The sequence below is a fragment of the Manis javanica genome, chromosome 2, assembly GCF_040802235.1.
Source record: "Manis javanica isolate MJ-LG chromosome 2, MJ_LKY, whole genome shotgun sequence".
Taxonomy (NCBI): Eukaryota; Metazoa; Chordata; class Mammalia; order Pholidota; family Manidae; genus Manis; species Manis javanica.
The window spans coordinates 196,125,652-196,140,214 of NC_133157.1; the positions used below are offsets into that span (position 1 = coordinate 196,125,652).

At 29.3% G+C, this 14,563-nt stretch overlaps 1 protein-coding gene across 5 annotated transcripts in view; it reads right to left on the minus strand.

Annotated features, from left to right (window-relative positions):
- Nucleotides 1–14,563, minus strand: part of CSMD3 (CUB and Sushi multiple domains 3) — a 1,174,595-nt gene that overhangs the window by 682,737 nt on the left and 477,295 nt on the right. For 3 of the 5 annotated variants that reach the window (XM_073229981.1, XM_073229980.1, XM_073229978.1), the window contains one exon: nucleotides 6,090–6,167. The exons of the other annotated variants lie outside the window; for them this stretch is intronic. In XM_073229981.1, coding sequence (XP_073086082.1) covers nucleotides 6,090–6,167 — 78 coding nt within the window. The remainder of the gene's footprint in view (nucleotides 1–6,089; nucleotides 6,168–14,563) is intronic. 5 annotated transcript variants of the gene reach the window in all.

Below are 14,563 nucleotides of genomic sequence, written 5' to 3' on the forward strand. Positions count from 1 at the left end.
TTTTTAGTGGGAAGATTATTAAATCAGATAGTTTTTAAATATCTGAGTGATACTGTTTTATAACTTCAATGTAACAATGAACGGGAGAATAATTCTATTTTGCTCCTCATCAACTTATCTACTCTTAAGAAACAAATATACCTGAGTGGAGACTGTAGAGGAAAAAAAGTTAAATATTGCAAAGATTTGTGTCTTACACTGTGGATTAGAATCACTTGTGGAGTTTCCTTAAAGAGTAAAGATGCCTACTTCTATCATAGATATTTTATTGCAATTATGCTAGGGTTGGACACTGGACATCAATTTTTTTAAAAATATGTTTGTTTTGTTTGTTAATAATCCTAAGGTTATTGTAATGTAAATCAACATTGATAACCACTGTATCCCAGCATCATTTAGTTCAGATTGGTCGATATTTATCACATAGCAACAGAACTGTCAACGGATGGCCCAAGAGGCATGGCTCTGGTAAAGTTGTCATATTTTTATTTGGATGTGCCCCTCATTCTATAAAAACAACTTTCCTAAGTATCCCCAGCAATACCTTAATTGCTAACTTTATTACATATTCACCAGTCCATACAAAACATGTGACAGTTTTTCTTTTTTGGTCTGCCAACTTGCTATTTAATTCCTCTTTACCATTCTGTTTTTTGTGTTTGTTTCTATTTTGGGCACTCTCTTACTTTGGCTGTTACCACACAGAGTGGACAAATTCAAAGGCACTGACCCACAGTTCTACTTACTTTATATTTCCCTCAAGTCTTGAAAAATCACCTCTTTGTTAATAACTTTCAATCTATGGTTTTGTCATGTTTTGTTAGCTCCTTTCTTATTCCTTTAATGAACTATTAGATAATCCCACCAAATTTCCCACTGTTATCTCATTGGGGAGTTAGATATAACCTCATTACTGATGTTTTTTGGACTCTTTTATCATTCACCTCCAATCCATCTTGAGAACTAAAGGAGAACTAAACTTCTTCAAACACCATTTTTATTACTGTTCAAATCTACAATTCTAGATTTATAGTATAACAATTATTCATCTATTACTGAAATCTGTAGGATTCTTCATCTTTCTGTATTTTAATGGGCTACCATACTCACTCTGGGCTTGCTTTATTTTCTCCATGCTTCCAGGGTTGCTCTTTGTTCCCCTTTCGCTATCAACATCCCACCTAATTTTCAAGACTCAGCTCAAATTCTACTTTTTGTAAAATATGATCTCTCATTTTCCCAGGTTATTCAAATCCCTCTTTTTACAGAAACTTGACAATTTTATATTTAATTTTTAAATTAGTTTGTGTTATAAATTAATAGTTGCACATTCCTTACTTGTACATAGAAAGAGATACATTTGATAAAGGGAAAACTTATAAATATTTTAATATACCCACATGCATAGATAAGGGTTAATAATTTCTTAGCAAATATGTCCTAGTTGTTTGAGAAACAAAAATATCTGGTATACTGTTTTCAATGAATTTGGTATTTTCTATGGAAGCACTTTTTAAAATATGTTTAAATACAATTTTTAAATATTGTGGTGAATGTTATTAAAATGTGGCTTTTTTACATAGGATAGAGATAAGGAAAAATGGCATGACCTAGACTTACCTACTTTATTATCATCTATAACACAGAGTATAGGTTAAGATAGAAGTGGTCTTTCAATATATTAGAAAATAAAAATATTAAAATTTCATTTTTTTGTCCATTTTATCATAGCCTCAAAAAGCCAAGGTTAATATGAATTTCAATAATAGCATACATTTATGTAGTACTGTGTGTCAGGAACTATTCTATATCCTCAACATGTATCCATTTATAATCTTCACAACAATCTTCAAGTAGCTATTATTATTACACATTTCATATAGGTGAGGAAACTGAGGCCTAAAGAGGTTAAAAAGTATTTTCAAAGTCATATTGCTAGTTAGTGCCTTAGTTTAGGTTTAAACCTTGGCAGACTGGTTCAAGAAATTCTACTACTGACCCCTGAGCCTTACATCCTGTCCAGAAAGCTCAGGCAGGGAAAAGAGCATCATTAGTTAATTCTCTTTTCCAAACATTTTGTCTTAAAATACAGAGCACATTCACAATTTCCACCATTTTCACTTATTTAATCCCAGTTCTTATAATTCTAATTGCGATATTACTTTCATGTATTTGGGCATGTCCTTTAAACCACTGCTTATGGACATCTACAAGAGAGGAAAGACCTCCCCATTTTAAATGTAAAGATAACAGGATAGTATCTATATATGCGCACTTAATGTTCCTTAATTGAAAACATTTAAAATAAAAATAAAGAACAAAGTGCATATAATCTCTTATTTTTCTGATGTTCAGATATTTCATAATTGCACACAGCAAGTGATGTCAAGACATACAAATGAAGTTAGTATTCATTCAATCAGCTGCTCTCACTCCTCCATAACATTCAAGCAAGCGGACAAATTTATCACTTTTATTTTTAAAAATTTGAATTTAACTTACGGAGTGCTAAGAACAGGAGTGCTCTTTAAAAGTTTAGTTGCGTGGACAAGATGCTGCCTCTTGAATACCCTTTTTTGCTCTAATATTTCAGGATATTTTTATCATCATCATCATTATTAATTATTACTGCAACATTAGTCATTTTCTCCACATAGCCGTGGGAAAAAGAGAGGAGGGCAGTATTTATTGGATTTTAAAGATTAAATGAATTGTCATTTCTTACATTATTAAAGTACTGTAGTATCTTTATCACATGTGTTTGTGAAGTATGTTACCATAACCTTAATGAATTTAATATATTTTTGTGTGTTCCAGCTTAAATACACTAACTACATAATTACTCAACATCAAAATATAATTTTGTTATTATTAGCAAGTTTTCTGACGCTTCTAGCTTTATACAGCATATAGTCTATTCTAAAAATAAAAAAAGTAGATTCTGACCAAAAGTCACATTCATTATTACCTCATCCAGCTACCTTTCTTTGATTTTTTAATACTACATTTAAAAAATTTATTCCACCTTATAAAATAAAACACTTTTGGTCTTGAATTGAAACATCATGGATGTTGACAGAATGTTACTTTATACTAACTTTATATTTTTCACAGAGTTGCCTTGTTAGTTTTGCTTCCCAATAAAATGCTGGAAACTTGCAGGCTAAGACTGTATTTTATTCACTCTTTTATCTTCTCAGTTTAGCATGGTGCTGCCATGGAGATGTAGCTCAAACAGATTTGTGAAATGAATGGATAATAATGAATGAATGAAAGTATGAATTTGAAGAAGAGGAAATAAACATACATGGGAAGAAGGAAAAAATGATGGGAAGCTCATTTTTTAAATAATTGCATCTTTATATTCAAGAAGAGTCTAGTAGAAAAGTTGGTAAGATTACTAGTTCACTAAGTTCAACATTTTAAATATAAAATATTATTTTTATTTTTAAAATAAAATTAAATCTAATTTTTTTTTCTTTCTTGGAAAACTTAGGTCTTTATGTAGAATGAGATGTGATGAATACAGGCTATTTAGAATTCAGGTATGAAAGTTGGAAAAATAATCTGAATTAGCCATTTAAACAACTCTCTATCAACACTACTGCAACATACTGAATCTATTATTAATGTTTTTTAGTTAAACTTTAAAATTGCTGTTGTGGGAAGACATGCTTTAGCAATGTGTGTGTGCTTGCTATCATCTATGCTTATATTCACTTCTGGCAATTCTGACAATAGAATTGATCATTTTTTCAAAGAAGATGAGCTGCATTTATTTCTTTACATTTGAAAGGTGAATGTGAGGTAACAATTGTATCCTTTTAAAATAGGTTCTGTGTTAAATTATACCAAAGAGATAAAAACTGAATACTTATTTGGTAATAGATATATAATGATAAAAATTAAAGTAATATAACCCTTTTCCATAAACAACCAAAAAGAATATATTTTTGAAAATAGTGAATAAATACTTCAGAAAAAAATTTTAGTAAAATAAACTTTAAAATGCTTTTGGTTTATTATTCTTAACTATAAAAAATATTGGCATATATAATTTGCTTAGATTGAGGTGGGGTTATTATATTTATTATATTCAAAAATAAAACAAGAGAAAAAGTATTTTTATCTCTTTCATAAAATATGAGTGCAAAATTTGATTTAAAATTATGAATTTACATTTTTGTTTTGTGACTTTTTTGTCTCACTAATTTTTGTCCTGACAATTTTAAAGCAAACATTCTTTAAATAAAATATTTATATTTTAAAAGATCAGGTTTTCCCTCTCCACACCCAGATACATTGTTGTCTAAATTTCTTTTTTTTATTGAGCATCATAACTCCTGTACAAGAACAATGAAAATAAGATATATTTGCTCTAAGGCAATATACCAAGTATAGAGAGTTGCATATATCTTAGTGCTATGATAAATCTTAAGATAGTTTAATATAAACAGACTGAATTTCCCTGGAAATCTGAAAGTTTGAAGCATGTACTATATAAAATAAGACTTCAGTAGCCAAAATAAGAAAATGGTGAAACAGTAGTAGCTTCTAATTCTACTTAGAACTCAAAAATAAATATATTAGACAAAATATTTGGAGAATAAAGGCAGTAACCCTAATATTTAAGTCTGCAAATATTTTTAATTCTTGTTACATGACAAAGTTTGATGTGTCAGAATAATTTCATATGACTTTTTCTGTTTATATTTTCTATTATAAGAAAAATATCTATCAAGATAAATATTCAAATTATTAATATATAAGAAACATATTGTAACACTATTTATTTTCCCTAAAAACTGACAGTATCTATTTGAAATTGTTTTAACCACCAAAACATAACAAGAAATCGTAATTAACAACTAAGTACTTTGAAATGAACTGTTCAAGTGCTATCCAAACAGGTAACCATATTTGACCAACGATTTCCAATTGACAGCTGCTGCTTTTAGTTTAGTATTTTCAGAATACACCAAAATGTAAAAATCATATTTTAAAATTATGATACTTTAGAAGACTTCATAATATACATGTCCCAAGTTTGTTTCTTAATAATTGATGTAACTTCTCAATTTGTTTCATATACTTTTATGTATAAATGTTAATGTATAATTCTTTCTTTATGTAGCTACAATGAATGATTTTTGTTAAATTTATGAACTCATCTCATCAGATGATTTGGAATTGACTAAAAATAACAATGCCAAAAACATTCCTGTTAAAAAATAATAATATATCATTTATAACAACTAAACTTACTTTCTATCAACATGCTATTTTAGAAGTAAGATGTTATGTCATGAATGATCTCTCTCAAAATTTGTAATACGTATGTGTATGAACAGTAAGGAAAGGGATTTCTACAAACTGCTATTGATTTAAACTACAAAAATGCATAACTCATAAATTTATTCTTTGTCCATTTGTGGTAATACATATTAATTTTATAATTTAGTGATTCCTAATCGAGATTCATGGATGAATTTCTAATGACCTATAAATCCCTGAATGTTGAGCAAAATTGTATATTGTGGCAACACATAAATATATGTATTTCAAACCATTTTGTGAGATTTTCAAAAGAAAGCAAAAATTAGTTAATTTACAAAAGACTTGATTTAAGAGGTTCGGATAAATTAACTCAAATTAAGAATACCTTTTTCCTCTAAATGAAAAGTTGCTATTAAAATTTTCCTTAGAAAAAATATTGTTGAAATTTGATATGTTCAAACAAAAATTCCTGTAAGAAACCACCAATTTGTGGAATTTTACTCACTTTTTTATCTCACATCCTAGAATTATAAAGCTTAAATATTACCAACACTCTAGATTAAAAGTTTATTATTGTTGTTTTTTATATTTTGAAATAATCTCAGTTTGGGAGCTTTCTATATCAATCCATTAACTCAGTGCACATTTAAATACAAGAAAATACTGAATAATAATCATGCATGTTATATAGATATTAATGCAGTTAATTTGGTAAATACACGAACATTTTTAATAAAACACACACAAACAACACAAACACCACAAACTTCACTCTTGCACCAGAGAAAGTAACAAAAAAGGAGTACACTCACAGATAGAAAACTTGTTGCTGTTGTCTTTCCCTGGAAACAATTTAAATCCTCTAGATTTAAAATCTATGGCCTTTTTCACTAGTTGAGAAAACAAACAAAAACATGTATCAGGATATACAATTTTAAAATGAAATTCAAGTTAACAAATTTTGTTAGCATGGAATTATGCAAGTTAAAAAAAAAATCTTTCTTAAGCCTGATATAGGGTACCCAGAAGAAAAGGAAAAAGAAAAAATAGTGCAATATAATATAAGTAGTAAAGCACCAAACAATATAGAAGGATTTTAAGTGTTCTTTAAGGGAGAATCCTGTGTGGTGTGTGTGTGTGTGTGTGTAGGTATTTTAAATACTATCCAATTTTTTTATATAAGAGCAAAACATTAACCCTTTAATATAAACCACTTGAATTTATCAAATTTTAATAGAATAAATTAAAGTAGAAAAATAAAACTACTGAGATGTGGTAAAAATGGGGAGAATATAAAAAACTTGGTTTTTAAATTAAATTAATGTATTTTTTAGGTAACAGCCTAACTGAAATTTTATAACACATTTAAGAAAATAGCATAATTAGAAAAACTTAAAATACATTTTAGTATTTCAGACAATAATCATTTTATTTCATAATCATTCCTTTAGATACTATGATTGATGTCAGTATATACTGTATAAAAATATTTATGAAAGTGAATTACATTTTACATTTTGAAACAATGCAATTCACTTTAGGGTTCATCTATATCTTGCTACTATATTTGGTATTATGATTTTAAAACTCAATATATTTTATTGTGCACTATATTAAAACAGATATAACTGGATTTGCCTAAAACATATATATAAAGTCCACAAAATAACTTAAAACATTTATAAACCTTTTTTCAATTATTTTAGATGAAAGAAAAGTATTTCCTTTTAAGTATAAATTTACAAAATTTTTAAGAGAAACAGTAGTTCAAAGGAGTACTTTAAATTTTGATGACACCAAGTAAAATAAATATGATTTAATTAAAAACTCACTACTTAAAAAAGGTTATGAAATCTAATGAGATAAATACTGTTTCTTTAGTAAGCCAATATTAACAAGAATGTTAATTCATTCTTGTATATATATGTGTGTGCATATACATATTCTTGCATATATGTGTATTCTTATATATACATTACATATAAAACTTTCTCAATTATAACTTACAATTTTTTTCCATATCATTTTTCTTGAAGTTTATAGAAAGGAATGATAGTCTGAAACAGTAGGCAATTAGGCTTTATTCATGTTAGGAGTTCGAAAAAGGCAAATTGGTTTTTGTTAGATAATTTAAAATGATTATTTAACTGACATATTTAAGCCACTTTAGCCAATTTGTTCAAATTATGGACATTTTATTGGTTTTGAAAACATTTTAGGGTGATTTTTTTTCTTGTTAATAACTTCAAAAGTAGAAAGGTAGAGACAGGGCCTGATGGTTTATTGGAATATGCAGTTATGAGCTACCTATATGTACATACTACATACAAAAAAGAGGAACATGATCACTGGAGTAAGATTTCAGAGACTTCATTCTTAGCAATTATTACTTGTGTGATTTTGGGCAAGAATGACCTTTTTACCTCAGTCTCTCCTCTAGAGATAAGGGGCTAGGACAAGATGACTGTTCAATCTCTTTACAGTTCTGAGATTCTTTATCAGTGACCCTTTATTTACAGTTAAAGAATGGCCACATCTCTCTAAAGTTATGCTTTTTGTTTTAATTCTCTTCCACAACCACACCCCCATGGTAAGCTAAAGTATAGTTCTTCTGGAGTATTCAACTCTAAATTTAATTTTCCAGTTGTGAATTTTCCTACTGTCTTAAAGTCTTTTTAACAAAAAATTGCATTTTGCATTTTATGGCATAATTCTCCCAAACTAAACATGAATAATAAGAATTCTGCCTTTACTTTTCTCTGCATTCTAAGATTGAACTTTAAATATAACAAACAGGTCAGAAGATTTCACAGGAGTTACAACACATAACTGGAATTTTTAAAGAATAAAGAAAAATCAATGAAAAGATCTAAACCCAAAGGAGAAAATTAAAGAAGAAAAGTCCAGAGGATCACTTTGTGTTACTAGGAATAAAGGATGTGTTTATAACACATTGAAAACTACAGAGGAGGTGTGTGTGTGTGTGTGTGTGTGTGTGCGTGTGTGTAAAATGAATTATTTTGGGGGGTGAGGTAGTCAGGGGTAATACCTAGCTAAGAAAGTGTCAGTGCAGACCAAGAGGTTTTAAATAGTTTCATGGTCCTAATGGAAACTATCCTTTTTTTGTTTTTTTTAAGCATCTATTTGTCAATTTCAATTGAAGATAAAAAATCTATATTTTTAGCATAAAAAGTATATTAATTGCAATACAGATGCAGAAGATGGAAGGCCAGGAAAATAGCCATTTTAGGAAATAAAAAAGAATGAATAGAAAATAATGTAAATTCACAAAAACTTTAAAATATGTGAAATAGTAAACACATTTTAGGTGTTTTCATTATTTCAGTAGGAGGAACACATATTGTATGTTGCTTTATGAAAAACTGAAAGGACAAATATTCCAAGTTCCAATTGCAAGACCCTGTTCTAAATCATGCATCAGTGAAATTTTCAATTTCAAGTATCTGTCATAAAATATAAATTTATGTATTACATAACTTATGCATTCAATACCAACATCTACCAAACAATGAAAACTTCAAGTAATCATATTTAGCTTACAACATTAAAATGACCTTTTTAACAGGTGTATTTCAATATTACAGATGTAAAATTTATTTTATCCTAGAGATAAGTGAAAATATGCTATGGTTTCTCATATAGATTAAGAAAATGTTAAAAGACTGTATGTTGTTTGTATCAGTTACTTCCACTGCACTGTGAGCTCCTCAAAGTCAGGAATAGTACTTTACTAATGTGATACTTGTATGAGTTTACAACTGAATGAATCAGGACAGTATTTAAATTCTGACTCACTTAACTAAAGGCATTTTGTTGGGATGATTTCCCTTATTAATCTTGAAATAAGAAGGGAGGAAGTGATAAAAGTGAATGCTCAAGAAGAAGCACTTTCATGTGTAAAGTTACTTTTACATACATAAAAACTATGTTAATAAATTTTCATTAAATTTCATTAAATACATGGCATGTAGACATATACACAAAGATTAATTGCCTTTTTTTTTCCTGCTTTTCACATGCTAAACATTTTTTGTTTTTATTTATTGATGTTTTGCTTTGATCCATACTTTTTCTTTTTTAACATAATGGAAATATTTTATAATATGGGAAAGGTCTAGCAGAAAGGAATACAGTAAGCCAAACAATAAAATTAATTTTTGTTTAATGGTAATCCCTGGACTCTAAAAAAAAATTTTGTTTTTATACTCTTCATTAAAGTAATTTTAAGCACCTTTAGGGGATTATCACTGTAGTATTTTCCATATTAATTATTCTGTTATCTTCAAAATGAATTTGAATTAAAAATGTATTTAAAAAATTATTTAAAAATGATGGTCACTGATGTTACTAAGCCTCATCTAACTTTTATGTTAATCAATTAAAGTCACTTATTTGAAATTATTTAAATTATAATGTCTATTATAAAAAAGTAACTATATATGCATATATATGTATAAAGTAACTGTTTCAGATATCAATATGTTTTGTGGAACAGGTGGCAAATGACTTCATTTTTATGTTAAAGAATCTCTGCTAGTGCAACCTGAGAACATATGATACTACTAGGAGAAAACATATTGGGAGGCAGTAGAAGCATTGGTGCCACTCTCCAACATTAGGAAACTGACCATTTTGTCCGGATAATAGAGGGAATTGAACCACCAGATGGAGGTTTGAAAAAGATGAACTTTTAGTGATGTTCTATCATTGCACTTCTAAAACTTAAGTTATAAAACATCTCCCAGTTTCAAAATTCGATAAGAAAATTGATAGACTCTTCATGACCTCCAAAATCATATAACCATACTTTAAAAAAATTATATCACTGGTATGTATATAGTGAAAATTTTTAATTTTTCAGAACATTTATCTTTCAAAAATAAGAGGCATGCATCTTTAGTATTAGTGAGAACACTTTTTCATTGGAAAATGATTGCTTCAGACTTGTATGAGACTCTTAGAGAAGAATAATGTCATCATTTATCAAACATTATCAGAGCATCCCCAAGCCTCTTACATTTTCTACTTATATTCTAACAATAAAAAATAAAATAAATGTAATATTCTGTTTATTACCTTAATCTTCCAAATTTATAGTAGTTTGACAATAACTTATCTTGGAAGTGGCAGTAGCTGCATTATAAATCTGTGATTAAATCAGATTATAACTCTTGAAAATGAAAATAATTTATTTTGAGAAAGTCATTTGTATCTTATTGTGTGTGGGTTTTTTTGTTTATATTGCTTCATTTTAACTTTCAAATATATATAATGCCTTTCTCTTTTTTTGTACTGTTTGATATGATACCTAGATGTATAAAAAACATGTTTTGAATGAATTAATTATAATCTTATCTTTATACTCAGAGAGCAAAGTATTCTAAGAAGAAAATAATTTCATTTTTGTTTCGGTTATTGAAACTGTGTGTGTGCGTGCATGCGTATTTACAGCAAATCTCGGTATTGATAGATGATTCATTTACATGGCAACTAACAAATGTTATCAATTCTGACCAGGAATTTTATTACAGGAAAAGATAATGTTGAAACACACTGTTATTTGTGGCAGGGTGGTATTTCTTTGAGGAGGTGGGAGACCTATGGTCTAGTTTCCTAAGATATGGGACAAGTTATTTAACCTCTCTATTCATTTCTGAGATTCATTCCTTTATCCCTAAGTACTTAGGTAAAAAATTTGGATCAAGGGAAGAAGGAAAGACTAGGTAATCAGAATTCTTAATCCCATCTCAAAGATTAAAATGTTTAGAGATTATAAAAGTACTTAAGTTTGTGAAGAGCATAAATTCTATTTGTTTAAAAGTAAATGGTAGCTTCATGTTACACTCCAAAAACATTAAAATTTAACATTTTCTTCTACATGCTGTACTGACAGAACAAAACACTGCTTCAGAACATATTTAACATGTAGTCTGCTAAGGTCAGTCTTTCCATATCATCCTTAGAAGAAATATGAAGGAACTATACTGACAGCATAGTAAAAGCCAGGTTGTATTCTGTGGTGTCTACTATACTATCTGTCATTTAAGATTTATAACTGGATACAAATGTCAGAGAAAATAATATTTGCTTTATTAATGTTTCTGTAGTATAATTTAAAAAATTTATTAAATGTGTTGTAATTAGATCATGTTTATAGGTTATAGTAAAAAGGTAAAATAGAAAATTCAGCAGCATATTAGTAAGTGGCTCATGAATCTGTATGAAAAATATTTTCTTTCACAATATGTGAAAAGAAGGAAAATAATGCTGAGTAAAGTAGTCGTATACAACTAAACAGGTTCAACAGTATTGAAAAATTCATTTGTAGAGACTTACATATTAGGGATATGCAAGATCCAAAATATTCTCAAATATAAAACAGTAGAATTAGGCCAATAAAATTGGGTAAGAAATTATATATATTCAATTTTATAATTACTTAAAATCTAATATTCTCCCTTTTAAAAACCACTAGAGGTAAGTAATATGAGTCAAACACTCCAATATTTTTTATTCTAAACTTCTATTTATGCTACCCTAATTTATAGCTAACACCTATTCTTGCATAAATAATGTACAAATATAAAATTTGTGTGATGCCCAATTTTTAGATGAAAGAAAATTTACAATTATATACTATACCCCTATGCTTAAATTTTACAATAAGTTCCAGGATTCAGCACATACCAAGATGTCAGTAAATATTAGTTATTTATATCATTGTTATTACCAGTGATAATTTTGAGACCTAGCCAGTTTCACAGGCCATTTGATTTGGTGATGCAATACACTAGAAATATTTTAACTATTTTGTTATGTCTTCATCACTGCATAGGAATGGTATATAAATTGAAACATTTGGTTTCCTTGCATTTCTAACTTAAATTTTATTTTTTAAATAGAAAGTTAGACACCCTCTTAAATCCTTTGACCAAAATAGTAAACTGAGTACAAATGTATGGAAACATCCTTGAATATATAAACATATTAGTTTGTATGAACATAGGTATAGTCAGTTAGCATATTTTAAGGCAACAGCATTATTTCCATTTTACAGAAGAAGATTCTGAAGCTTCAAGATCTCAAAGTTTTAATGCATTTGTCCTCGATCCTAAATCTTTGGAATCTTATTTTCATCCCCTTTAGACTAAGAAATAAATCTTCATTGCTTAGTCTTTTAACTTGGAAAACTGAACAGTGTGGTGTAAAAAGACATATTTTATAAACCCAATTTACTAATTTCCACAGATCTGGATTGAAATTATTTTGTTACTTTTTATTTAAAAGACAGTGGATAGACTTAATAACTGGTTGAAAAGCACACACCTAATTATTGGATAAAAACTGTCAATCTTGTATATGGGCTTTCTTCCCTCCCAAAAATGGAACAAATTCAGGCATCCATAACAGTTATGTAGATACCAGCAGATGGACCCGCAGTGCTTGGCGTAACAGGTCGTAGAGCTATGGTGTGCTGTAAAATGTCAGGATTATATGAAAATGTGGGATTTTTATATTCTCCTTAGGGATTCTTATAGTTGGCATAATAAAAGTCACAATATGGAAAGAGTTACCATGCGTATGGTTCACAGATAATTTTAACATTTTTGAAACTGTCCCAGACTTTAATTTGTTTTAATCATCATTGTCTGTTAACTTCAAATGAACCAACTTCTTATTGTCTGTAGTTAGTCTTACTGTTAAATATTAAGATCTACTCGCACTGATTTTCTTATGCCATTTTGCACATATGCTTTTGAAAATAATTTTTTTCTTTATAATTTCTTTTCCTTTCATAAATTAATTTTACCAAAGATAATTTCACCATAGAATGCAGCAGAAAAAATGATAACATTCAAATTTTCTTTACATTCTTTTTTTAGGAAGCTTAGGATGGCCCTGGTTTTCATATGCATGCCTTAGAGAATATAAAGATTAGTCACACTTCTGAAATAATCTCAACAAATATATTCCTGCAGGCTTATAAATTTTTATTCAAAGTAAATTTATGTCATGTATCTGACAATCAGTGATCACTTATGTAAACTATGATGCTCTAATATGAGACTAATTGAGAAAGAAGCACCTGATGAATATCTTCAGACTGAGGGCAGCAGAATACATTCTTCCACTACAAATTTCATTTGTAAGTGAATACTTTAAAATTTTAAAAATCCAGAAAAATGTTATTACTTTAATAAGTAACAATATTCCCTCATCCCTCTGATTTCAGAGTACTGTATTCTATCCAGGTCCTTCACTAGAAGCCTTGGTGTCAATATTTGGATTTTGTTTAAAATAAAAATAGATAAGCTCTGATAGTTGTATTTGTTGCAGAGTTTTGAGGCAAACTTCATGGCTGTTAAAGACAGCAAAGCACTTGCCATAACCCATGTATGTTCTATATTCTTCGTGTCCCTTTACAGACCCATCCTCCTTGTTTGTACAGAAGGTTCATTGGGACAGGCTCTGTTCTGCTACACAAAAGAGCACTGCCCTAGCAGCCTTGGTATCACACAGGGGCTTGTTGGGAAAGTAGATTATCAGGACCCAACTGAGAACTAATGAATTTAAAATGTATAGTTTTAACAAAATCCCCCAGGCGATTCTTACAAATATTTAGTCTTTGAGGCACTGTGCTCTATCACCAGACTCCTATGTCCTCTAGACAATTCCAGCAGGAGGATGCAGGGAGGGGGAAATTAAGATCAGGATTATTCCACACGGTACCTCACCATTATGTTGACTTGAGTTGACTAGGACTGTTCACTGAAGGTCACTAGTCCATTCTTGCCAAACTGATACACATTATTTCTCTGTCCAACCTCTCCCTCCCCTCATTCCAGTGGGTCAGGAATGGTGACAGACTAGCCGCTGCCACTCTAAGTCATGGCGTGATCCCTTGGGGTTCCTTTACAACCACTCATTCAGAAATAACCGCTTTGTCAATAAACCCTCCTTGAATTAGCCCATGTCCCACTGTTTCCCACTGAAGTCTGATGGATATACCACTGGTACATAGAAATCATTAGAGATTGGATTTTTCAGGTACTATATTAAACAATATCTCTTGTCTATTACCATTCATATATTTCAAAAGATAATACCTAAGTAGAAATATGGATAGCTGTTGCTCATCATTCTACCACTGGTTGCTTACTTGTTTCCTAGGGAATGTTTTGAAGATCTAGACCATGCATCTATGCTTTTTTCTAGAAATTATCTCCCCAAGAAGCACAGAAAATTCAAGACTAGAGTAGATAAA